The sequence below is a fragment of the Camelina sativa genome, chromosome 18 (genome assembly GCF_000633955.1).
Source record: "Camelina sativa cultivar DH55 chromosome 18, Cs, whole genome shotgun sequence".
In the NCBI taxonomy this organism is placed as follows: Eukaryota; Viridiplantae; Streptophyta; class Magnoliopsida; order Brassicales; family Brassicaceae; genus Camelina; species Camelina sativa.
Window position 1 is genome coordinate 15,709,328 of NC_025702.1, and position 12,563 is coordinate 15,721,890.

At 33.4% G+C, this 12,563-nt stretch overlaps 2 protein-coding genes across 2 annotated transcripts; one reads left to right on the plus strand and one right to left on the minus strand.

Moving 5' to 3' along the window:
• On the plus strand, positions 3,267 to 4,777 carry LOC104761851 (zinc finger protein CONSTANS-LIKE 5-like). Its single transcript, XM_010484994.2, has one exon. It carries the CDS (start codon positions 3,395 to 3,397, stop codon positions 4,520 to 4,522), a length of 1,128 nt encoding a protein of 375 aa, XP_010483296.1. The 5' UTR covers positions 3,267 to 3,394; the 3' UTR covers positions 4,523 to 4,777.
• LOC104761853 (probable receptor-like serine/threonine-protein kinase At5g57670) lies at positions 8,803 to 11,762 on the minus strand. Its single transcript, XM_010484996.2, has 10 exons — positions 11,513 to 11,762; positions 11,299 to 11,417; positions 10,944 to 11,062; positions 10,734 to 10,846; positions 10,337 to 10,651; positions 10,003 to 10,257; positions 9,756 to 9,913; positions 9,448 to 9,663; positions 9,176 to 9,325; positions 8,803 to 9,080 (listed from the first exon to the last, which is right to left on the minus strand). Exons 1-10 carry the CDS (start codon positions 11,655 to 11,657, stop codon positions 8,928 to 8,930), a joined length of 1,743 nt encoding a protein of 580 aa, XP_010483298.2. The 5' UTR covers positions 11,658 to 11,762; the 3' UTR covers positions 8,803 to 8,927.

Sequence of the window (12,563 nt, forward strand, 5' to 3'; positions counted from 1 at the left end):
TGATGTGAATGATTAGGTCAAAGTTCAATGTACAGTGTCTGGCTGTCTGCATTTCGATCCTGGCTTAACAAAATAACTAGATGATAAGTGTAAATGAACTACGTTTTGTGATCCATGTGTGTTACACCAATGCCACGATAATATTTTTTGAATTATGTTAAACAGTATATATTATTTTAGGAGCTATTAAGCTTGTAGCCTTGTAGGTCACCGTATATATATTTTAGGAGATGTTAAGCTTGTAGCCTTGTTGTCGTTGGTCACCTACAATTGTAGGATAATGAAAATATTGAATAGTATTTCTCAAGAGTCAAGACATGACATATAGTATATACTAATACATAAAGACATATGAAAGATGTTATTTAATGCGCAATTGAAAAATTGCATTCAAAATGTTTCCTACACAAAATGTCTTTGATCAGTTTTTGTTTTTACATCCATTGTATAGAATTCGCTTTTACTTTTTATAATAATTGAGAGTATGGACGGCGCGCGGATAAAATTTATTTTGGCCGGACCACGTTACAGTCAAAAGTTCGCAACTAACAAATCATTCATAGCAAAATGGGCATAAAATAGAAGATTGAAAAGACATCTATATACGTTGTTCGTCGATCCATTTTGGCAGTTCACTTTCTCATATCACGTGGCATGCTCATCATCTTGTCATATCTCTTGAAACCGATACTAATTTGTTAAGACTTACGTACATACAATTAATAATTCTAGAGAAACAGGGCATCATTTTTCCTTTCGGATATAAGCTCTGTTTTTTTTGTTAACTCAGAGTAAATCTCTAAGTTTATAGAAGTTTCCTGACTAATCTCTAGAGAAGTTGCAATCCACAGATAGACTTTTTCTTCAGATATTCAAATGGGCCGGTAGATTATTTTATACATTTTCTATCCGTTGAAATGGAATTATCATGGATGTATAGAAAACATTTGTGATTTACATTTACAACTCGTTAGTCGTTAGCATTACTAGTTCCAAAGAATATTTTAGTTTTGTCAATTAAACTTGTGTTTGTATGTTACTATAACTTAAGTAAATATATTCTTTATCAAAAGCAAAAAAAAACAACGATCTCTATTACGTATATATATTGTATTTGTATGTTTTGCAAATAACTATTTATTACTAGTTAAAACATCATAAAATTTAGGGATATATCATATATATATATATATATAGTCTAAACTCTAACGGTTTATCGAAACAGAAATTATTTAAAAATTAACGTTGATCAATGATTCTATATATGGCTGACGCAAACAATGACGTTTTCTGCATGAGTTGACACACAAAACATGACGCCGTTTTTGGATCAAGGGTTTAGGGACAACAATTTAATCTATTCGATGTTAATGGTTCTGATGCCAAGATGAGGTTGGCATTTCTAAATCACGTAATTATATAATCATGTAATAACACTCGATTTTTTTATATACAGTACCTTTATTCCACCAGTAAGATTTAAAAACTGACGATAAAAAAATCTTGAGATGGGGTCAAAATAGAGTACAGTGCACGTAGTGCCCAAAACAGCAAACCTTTCTCGCGTGGATCTCATGTCGGAAGGGAAGATATGTTATAAAGATAGATATCATTGCCTGAATATAGACAGAACTGTCGTAAAAAAACAAATATATGGCATTAAGTTTATTCTATATATATATATATATAATGTTACGTCTGAGACTCTGAGTGTACTATACTGTCTCTCGCCCGGCGTTCTAGCAGCTTTGTCAATCCGGATATAGATAAGGATAGGATGCTGGAATGCTGGAATGCTGGAATGCTGGAATGCTGGAATGCTGGTCGTGTGTCACTTATTCCTATTTTTTACTTTCTCAAAGTACCAACGGTTGCGTTTACTTTCATCTTCCTTTTGTAATAATTAGACCGTTAATTTAGAATAACACATATCATTAGAGAAACATTATAAAAGTCTTAAAGAGCATATCATCATATTAAGTATCATTTTAACAATATTATGATTTCTCTTTTCAGTAACTATTTTTTTGGGAGATAAAAAAAAGACGAAACAAATTATTGTATAAGATATTTTAAAAATATTAGGTATCTCTTACGAGAATTGAATCTCGAACACGTTATTTTAAAACTCACTAGAAAATGTGCCTTGCTTAATTGATAAATGACTATATATTACCGAATCTTCATTACTAAAACCGTAAAACAAAATATTAAGGTTGTGATTTCTCGAAGTCAAAGTTTCTGTAATAGAAAGAAAAATCAAATTTGCTTACATGCCGAACTATATAGATAAAGATTGCTAAATCATGCCGACCATCCTGTCCTTTTTTCTCTAATTTTATTTAAAATCTATGAATATCCCTCACGCAAAAAGGCCCATCCCGAATACGATACATACAATATAATAAAGTCTACAACCAAAAAGAAAAAAAAAAAGTCTACAACTACGGAATTATAATTTTTAGAAGATAAAGTATTCATATCCGCTGGAAAATAAAAAGTATACATATATGTTAATAAATTTGTAATGTATGAATATACTTGGTCATTCGACTAAAAAAAATTGTATGGTCATTAATAACTAACTATATAAGTATGAAATATAAATTGGGATGAAGATAACCGATGCTATAATTTACACTGAAAACACGACATATAATCATATGTATGTCTTAAATAACATAGTTAGCAATATTACAAGTAAAGACCTTCTGATAAACTACTTGAATTGTTATTTGTCAAAATCATTTATCCGATACATTTGTAACATGCAACTAGTTTAGTTTTATGTTTTTAAGGTTTACGTTTATACTTCTTTTTTTATATATTATTGAAAACATTATCAGACAAAAATTGTTGTTACTTTTCATCTACTATTAACCAAAAGATAACTAATCCATAACAAAATAGATAAATTTCATACCAATTTTAGGGTTAATTAATTAACAAAAAAAAAAGTTTTAAAATAAAGATTCTCCGACATAAAAATAAACAAATTACGATACTCAGACTCCAGCCTAATTAATTTATATATTTAGCTGGTTTCTTGTCAGCCTAATTTTATTTTCTACGTAACCCATATATCTCCATCACGAAGGAAATTAATTTAAATAAAAAAATTATTAATAACTAATTTAAATAAAAAACAAACCCATACCGCAACTCGATTTTATTTTATGTGGATGTAATATCTCCACGTGTCAGATCACAATTCGATAAAACAAACTGAGTCTTCTCTGTCCGACTGGGCATGACAGATCATCTTAAGCAAATCAAATACCCAACTCTCATTCATTCTCAAGCTTTTAGTTTTCCCAAACTTCAAAGAGAGAGAGAGAGAGAGAGTTTTGTGAATTCAAGAAGAAGAAGAAGAAGAAAAAAAAAGAGTTAGTTAATGGGATTCGGCTTAGAGAGCATCAAATCAATCTCCGGCGGTTGGGGCGCGGCGGCGCGTTCCTGTGACGCTTGTAAATCAGTAACCGCCGCCGTATTCTGCCGAGTTGACACAGCTTTCTTATGCATAACATGCGACACGAGAATCCACTCCTTCACCCGCCACGAGCGCGTGTGGGTTTGCGAAGTCTGCGAACAAGCTCCCGCCGCCGTCACTTGCAAAGCCGACGCCGCAGCTCTCTGCGTCACCTGTGATTCCGATATCCACTCAGCTAACCCACTCGCTAGCCGCCACGAACGTGTCCCTGTTGAGTCTTTCTTCGACTCCGCCGTCACAAAAATCTCTGCTACTTCGACTTTTGGCATCCTCGGCTCTTCGACCACCGTAGATTTAACCGGCTCTGTTCCGGTTATGAACGATGATCTCGGTTTATGTCCGTGGCTGCTTCCTAACGACTTCAACGAACCGGCTAAGATCGAAATCGGAACTGAAAACATGAAAGGTTCCGACTTTATGTTCTCTGACTTCGACCGTCTCATTGATTTCGAGTTCCCGAACTCGTTGAGTCATCATCATCATCAACACCAACCGTCCGGAGGAGATAGTATTGTTCCGGTACAGACCAAAACAGAGCCGCTTCTGTTAACTAACAACAATGATCATTGCTTCGATATAGACTTCTGCAGATCAAAGCTCTCTTCTTTCACTTACCCAACTCAATCATTGAGCTATGGTGTAGTTCCTGCTGATCAAAGCTCTCTGCTTTCGACTTCTTCACTCGAATACGGTGTAGTCCCTGACGGAAACACCAACAACAACTCTGTTTCTGAGATCTCTATCCCGTTTAACCGAAGCACGATCACTACCTCGACGGCGGCGACTACTACTGGTGGTGATCAGACGAGCTCTATGGATAGGGAAGCTAGGGTTTTGAGGTACAGAGAGAAGAGAAAGAACAGGAAATTTGAGAAGACGATTCGTTACGCTTCGAGGAAAGCTTATGCAGAGTCACGACCAAGGATCAAAGGCAGGTTTGCTAAAAGAACAGAGACTGAGAACGACGACGTTTTTCTCAGTCATGTTTATGCTTCAGCCGCCGCGCAGTACGGTGTCGTACCAACGTTCTGATTCAAAAAGTCTACGGTGGATAAAATAATCAACGTCAAAACTCTCATCTTCCACCGTTCGATTACTGGGAGATGTATAATAAGTATAGTGAGTCTTACCGTAGACAAACAATCTTATCTCTTTTACCCGTTTACTTTTTTTTACGCGCTCTCTCACTGCCACTGTAAGGCTGTAACTTTTTTTTTTTCTTTGATATATATATGTATGCTTTTTTTTCTTTAGAAATGTTATAAAAAAAATCATATAATTTGGTAATTATAATTTCGATTGGCTGATGTTGTCTTGTCGCTAAAATATCTTGAAAGAGATTAGGTGGAGTTTGGCTTGTTAATTGTTTTCGTGGCATAAAAACACAACTATGATATTCAATATAGAGAATTATGGGAGATTTTTAGGTCACAGTACAACAACTTGCACAAGTGTGTTCATAAAACAATAATAATAATTATTATTCTTTGATTAATCTAATTTAGTTTTGTCTCCCATGCACGGTAAGCACTTGTTAGAGATCAGAAATGTGATTTTTTCTTTTTCTTCCTTCAAAATATGGATGTGTTATGACGAACTATTTGGTTATCCAAATAAAGTGGTTAATATATATATATATATATATATGTTTTGTAAGTCATTTTATTTCTTCTGAACATACCATGTTGTATTACTGAAAAATTATTGATTCCTGAAGGTAGTTCTTGATCCAAAAATATCTGGAACTTTCGCAAGAGTAAGTGAAAACAGTTGCTTTTTACGGGAATAGATCGATCGGAGGAAAAGAAGGAAGCTTGCAATTAATGGGTTTTGTCCGAGACTTCATAAAAACTTTGCCTTTTGGGTTTCTGTACAGCCAATCTTTTTAGTAATCTTTATCTCGATCTCTCTCACCTTTATGCAAGAACGTGATTATTATTGTCAGATAAAGGTCAAAGTCAATTTGAAACTGTGATATATTTGTCGTTAGTGATCGGTGATTTTATTGGCATGGACACTTTCTTCGTATTATATCATTAATTCTAATAAATAACATGCCAATAGCCATTTAGACAACAATCTCGGACCTAAGTAAGATTCGTTTAAGGAGGCTAAAAAACCAAGAGCTTGAGTGTTTATTTTCTTCATTAAAGATGTTTACATAATTATATTAATCTACCATTACAAAAAGTCAATACTCTCTCTATATTTATTTAATTGTTGTTTTAGGTTGTCTTGAGTAAGCTAACTATTTTTAACTTACAAATAACATAATTTAAAAAGTAATTCCCATATATTCTTAGACGTAAGACTATAATTAAAATTTTTTTATAAAACTTACATTGAAAAGTGTGAGTGATAAGTATTGTAAAACAAGAAAACAAACTTAGAACGACAATTAAATCAATACGAAGAGAATATCATAGTACGAAAAACATCAATAAACGTTTAAATTTATTTTTTTGTTGAAGCATCAATTTGTTAGTTTACCTTAGGTTACTAGTCTAATACTTGTATACATATGATATAACAAAGTATGTTAAAAAACCTATAAATTTGTGTATATACACTAGATTTTCAGCCGTGATACACCGTGGACTAAATTATAAATTAATATATTTTAAATAATAATTTTTAATTTATTTATTTTTCAAATTCCCAATTAATTAAATTTTATCTAATTAATTTATAATTTTCTTTAGAATGTTTTTTCTTCTTCTTAAGTTTTATACAGTTTATAACCTAATTACATTAAATTTATTATTAGATAGAATATAAAATATTAAAATATTTAGTTTTTTTTATATAATTAAACAGAGGTATATAGGCCTATATGGTATGTTAAGTTAATTTTCCAAAGTATGATATATGAAATAAACTAATAGTTTTAGCGTTGGTTTTATAGTCCAAACTCGCCATGCTAGGCAGATCATGCAACATGTTCAAAAATTTTAATCCGCAAAAACTCATCATACGAAATCCGTGAAAGTAAAATATAATATGTGAGGCTAAAAATCATTTTTTTATCAAATCAGTTTTTAAAGTTTTTAAAAAACAATAAATGTTCACTCACCTCCTTATAAAATAAAGAAATAAAATCTTTATAAATTTGTAAAATAACCTTAGTACAGTGACCAAAAGTAAGTATTAGTAAAGTTAATTGTATTTATTAAATTAATTATTTAATGTTAATGGTATGACTGTAAATAAATGCCAACTTCAAGATTTATTTTATAAATGTCTCCAAAAATGTATATATAGATAATATTTCTAAACTTAATTATATATTTTTCGAATTTTATTAATCTTTTAATTTTAATGACCAATTTATTGTTTTGATGAAAACCATATAAAAGTATTTATACAGACACTTCACATTGATACGCCAAAAGAAAAAGGAAAAGATTATAAATATAAGATTCTAAATATAACCCATTACGCATGATCAATCCAAAGTATTGCGATATTTAGTTGAGTGAGACTTCTACCGTCCAAGTGGGTTCGGACACCTTGATGCAAGGGGCAGATTAGGCAGGATATTTTGTTGTAAGGTAAGCTTGAGATTTGCAAATAGTGGCTACGAGTGCTTTGGGGCCACATATATACAATCATAATAACGTTAATAATAGCGCATTAAAGCAAAGTTTTGACAATACATAGAACTAAAGTTTGATTTATTTAAACAAAAAAATAAAAGTTCGATGTTGAGTGTCACGAATGAATTGGATTAGTGTGGTCTATTTCCCCTAATTAACATTGGATTAAGCTCGTTTGGTAAATTCAACCAAACTCATTGTCTATTATGTACTAATCATATGATTAAGGAGTACTCTCTTTTCTAATAACTGATTTTTAATTTAGTCTTTTTTTTTTCAAACACAGACCTTCTTTGGTATGAAATATATTCTTTCTTTATTTAAATTTTCTTTTATGAATACATTTACAAGTTTGCATGATAACGCGTAGAATTCGTGTGTGAATCTATATATTCCATTGGACGTTATACTAAAATCGGGACAAGTGAGAGAAAAACACCGCATGAAAATATTAGTAGAGGGGATGACATGACATCTACATAATAAACACGTAGTATTTTCATCATCTTTTAAGAACGTTACAAATTAAACCTTGGATATAAACTTGTAATGCTGTGACCCAAAAAAATAAAATAGTACCAGTGATTAGTGACACAAAACGCTCTATGGCGAAATGCTTATACTTCATAACTTTATCGTCATGGACTCGTGAGATTTTGGAAACCCTTTTTTTTCTTTTGTCAAACAAAGCAATCTTTAAATCGTGTACACTCCCACAAAAAGAGGTAACAGAGAGGCACAGTGTCACATTTAAAGGGAAAAAAAACTTGTTAACAGTTGAACCAATAAATTGGGAAGAAAGAAGAAGAAATGATTATTTATTAAATGGCTCCATGAAAGAGGGACCTGCGTGGCCCAAAGTGGGTCCGACATAGACTGGAGTCGAACAGGAGCCAAGTGGAGGGTCCGACCACACCCTAACCACGTGCATCGCCGGCCCAAGGGCTGTTCTCCGTGGTCCACTTCTGCACCCTTAATCCATATCTTAACAGTTCCGGCCATCTTTCAGTAGATAGATTAATATCACTGCAAAACATAACAAAAATACTCTTAACTACAAGAATTAACATACAAAACATGGCTTAAGTTTACTTAAAAACAAAGTCAACACTCTTTGGTTTTTTTGAGCTTCAACGCTAAAATATTTGAATTAGTCTCAAACTCTCAATTGATGTATTGTTTTTTCCTTTATCTATGCTATTATGAATTTCCCACGACAAAACTGTCACCATTTAGATCCATACTATTGCTTTCTTACTTTTCTTTCTTTTGGGTTGAATTATATGTTATTACAAATTCTACCAAAAACTGTCACCATTTAGATCCATCATCCATCCATACTATTGCTTTCTTTTCTTATTGGATTAAGGTTCTACTGCTTTTTTTTTTTTCTTTTTTTTTCTATGAATTATACGATTACGACAAAGTCATGCATCTTATTCTATCTATATACACACAACACACACACATAACATGGGATACAATGATTTTTTTTACTTAATCTAGAAGAAAGATGTTGAGATTCGTTTTGACTAACTCTGTTTGTTAATTGATTTCATTAATTAGTAAAACTTGGAACCATGATTGTTATATATATGCTTTAGTTTTGTGTCTCGTATAAAAATCATGTGCTCTGTATCTTTAAACGGAAAACTATCTAAAACAGTCTTTAATTTGGTTAAAACCATGATATAAGATTATAAGTAACTTATTTCTATTAGCTGTGAATTTGATACATAATGGATGAAACGTTAAAGATCTCCTAGGATACAAAAGAATTTTAAACACAAAAATCTAAATAAAAGAAATCAGTAGATATATATTAGATATAAACAAAAATATCAAAACGAAGAATCCAAAGGAAGATCATATCCGAAAATCATAGAATACTCATCCCATTCATCATTATCATCATCGACATTAGTCATATCCTTAGGCATTCTCCAGCTCTTTGCAATCTCAGCCTCATTCCCATTTGTTAGCAACTCCAACACCTTTAGTCAATACTTCACAAAATTAATATTCCACTCGAATTCGGTTCTTAGACATCATGGTTCTTAATTTTACGATTGGTATATATGTAACCAACCTGAGTCATGGTTGGTCGTAACATCGGCGACTGTTGAACACAATGCGAAGCTGTAAGGACAAGCCTGTTCATCTGTTGATCATCGTACTTATCTTGCAATTTTGGATCAACCAAGTCTCTTGTGTTACCTGTCTCCAGCGCCGGTTTCGCCTGTTCATTAATTAGGACTTACATATATATCAGAAATAAGAAGAATCTAAAAACCTCAACTAGGAAGTTTCTAAGCCAACTAGAGGGCTTCCTTTCGTAGGTATGAGTAGAATTTATTATACCCATAAGAGAATGTGCTTCTGAGAGGGATTAACCGGTCTTCGTCCGGTTATGATCTCTAGAAGGAGAATGCCAAACGCGTAAATGTCGGTTTTCTCGTCTACCGTTCCTTGCATTAAGGACTCTGGTGCTAGATAACCGAAGGTTCCTTCAACCGGTATAACCGCATGGTGAGTCCATTTGTTAGGTAACCACCTCGCCAATCCAAAATCGGTTATCTGTATATACCACAGTAAAAAATCAAATCAAATTGTCACACATTTATGATTTATAGACCGGATGTGAGATCCTTCATGGCAAGAAAGCTCACCTGCGGTTCGTAATCGGGTCCAAGTAAGACATTAGAAGATTTGATATCGCGGTGAATGATCCGGTGGTTGCAGCGTTTGTGAAGATAATGAAGCCCTCGAGCAACTCCAACCGCTACTTTGTACCGTATAGGCCAATCTAGGGATCCGCTTTCCTTCTCTGTTTTGATATATTGGCAGTATAAATTACAAAACCAATCTAATGTTTAAAATAGTGTTTTGAGAAAGTAATCTGAAGTTATAATTTACCGTGCAATGCAGAGTACAAGGTTCCATTCTCGGAGAACCTGAAGACAAGATAGAGACCTCTCTCAACACAACAACCTAAGAGAAGAGCAGTGTTGGGATGAGATACATGACTGATGATGCCGAGTTCTGTAAGAAACTCTTTCTCCTTGTTCATGTCACCACTCTCCTTTGTTAATCTCTTCACTGCTATTCTTCTTCCATCCCATAAATCTCCTCTGTACACTTCAGAGTACCCACCTATGCCTACTATGTTCTCTGCAATTTAACTTTAAAACTTAGATTAAACTATTCAATATTGGCGTCTTGGGTTAATCCAAATTTTTTTAATATTCACCTTGATGAAAATTATTTGTGGCTTTAGAGATCTCGTTGTAAGTGAAGCATTGCATTAGAGGTTGAGGCTTAGGGTTGCTCTTAGTCTCGCTTCCTCTCAATATTCTCAGAGGAGATTTCATGATAAGAGAAGATATGAATCTGTAGGGTGACATTGGTTTATGTTTTGGTTTCTCTGAAGGCGAAGTGAAGCTAGAAGAGACCATTGAACCGTTGAAACTTGAAGCATCATCGCCTGAAGAGCTAAGCGAATCTCTTGATAAAGCGTTTAGTACACTGCGTGGTGAATACTTCTCACTCTTTATATCGTAAGAAAAAAATACGTATTTGTTAGTTGAATTCTCTAAATGTTAGAACCAAACTAAAAATATTAATATGATCTAGCTAACCTCGAGAAATCGCAGATTCGGAGTAACAGTCTTTATGCGGTTTTCTTTGATTTCCGACTAAGATAACAGAGCAACTTGATAAAGCAAAGTCGGAAACATATCTTGTGATGTCATTCCATATCCTTAAAATGATTGGAAAACACAAACGAGTTTTATTACATGGGTTAGGAATTCGATTATGGATTTTGTAAACCGGATCGGGTAATTTCCGGTTTATACCTGAATTCGTGAGGGGTTGGTCGGGAAAGGACAAGATAGTGCGCAGAAATAGACTTGACTTCATCTACAAGTCCTCTTCCGATGTTTGAGCTAAACCCTACCTTGGCTTCCAAATTCACCTAGTCAATGTGGTTATTGTAACTTTTCAGGAATTTATTGCCAATATTATAATAACAGTATAAATATGGGGCGTTTTCCTCTGCTTCGACGCATACAGTCCAGACTCCAGAGAATTCGTGCATGTGGCATCGGTTTCTAATTGGTTTCTAATTGAAGAACTCTACAATTTCCGGTTTATTCCGGTTTTAAAATAATCTTGCGTCAGTTTTTTTCCAAGAAAGTATAGTAGTAGTACCTGGTTTTGGCAGCAAGTGTAAGCAAACTCCGCAAGCATGGAGATAACATGAGCTTTGGCACGCCGAATCTGAGTTCTCTTCTTCTTCTTCATCGGCAACTTTCTCGGCTCTTCACCAGCTACATGCAGCAACAATTATAGTTTCTCAATTAGTCAAATGATCAATTGCCGAAGAGAGAAAAAAAAACAGAGAAATTTAGGTTTAGAGATTAACCAAGAAGATGAAGAGCAACAATGGTGTCATTCGGTTTAGCAAGAACATTGATGGCCCAAGATAGAACATTTTGGCTCTCGTCACGGTCCAAAGAGATCGCCACAAGGATCTTGTTGCTACTACCTTCTTCTGTAAGAGATATCATTTGTATTGATCCTTTATTAGTTTTTTGTTTCACTCTAATCAAGGTCGGAAATTTTGAGAACACAATGATTCTATACACTTGAAGAAGAAGATAAGTGTTTTTGTTTTTGTTCTTTTTAAGTGATGAGTAAGAAGAAGAGAGACGTTTCGAGACTAATAAAGAGTGCAGAAAAGGGATGATCATTGCATGAGATAATCATTAGCTATGTGTATGAGTCTTGACGAAGAAGCATAAACCACAATACGCTCAATGGCATTATACTCGAGTTATCTTTATATTATTTTTTAATATTAGTCAAGAATCGCAGGTTAAAATTAAGATTTAAAGATCAATTTGGAGTTAAGTATTTATGCTATACTTGTCTTTAGTTCTGAGTTCAAATTTTAAGCTCATGAATGTGTTTGTTATGATAATGATCAGTTGTTATTTTTTTGCTAATAAGTCAAGATATTGAAAGATGTATGAAAACATAAGAACGGTTAACTAATTTGATACAATTCTTAATAGTTAGAACAATCAACAAATGTTCATTTTTAATAATATACTGTATTTTGTTTGAGTTAGTCACTGAGCTTATGAATTTTTGCTCATTATTAGCAATAACTAAATCTAGGTAGTTCGTTGAGTATCAATAAGACATACGCACGCCGAAACTGTTGTTGGAGATCAAATGCTAATCAAAAGCTAAACAAACACATGCATTAAAAGCATTATATATAAAACTAATTAGAAGAATATAATAATTACTGGAGACAATGATGAGATTTTAAGTGAATGTGTGGTTGGGTGATTTCTGGTCTAAGCAAAGGCCACAGGGACAAAAGGATGTGTTCTTGTTGTTGTGGTCTCATCTCATGTCCTTGATTTTGTCTTCCTCACAAAGCCATTGTTCTCTTTGGCCTCTAC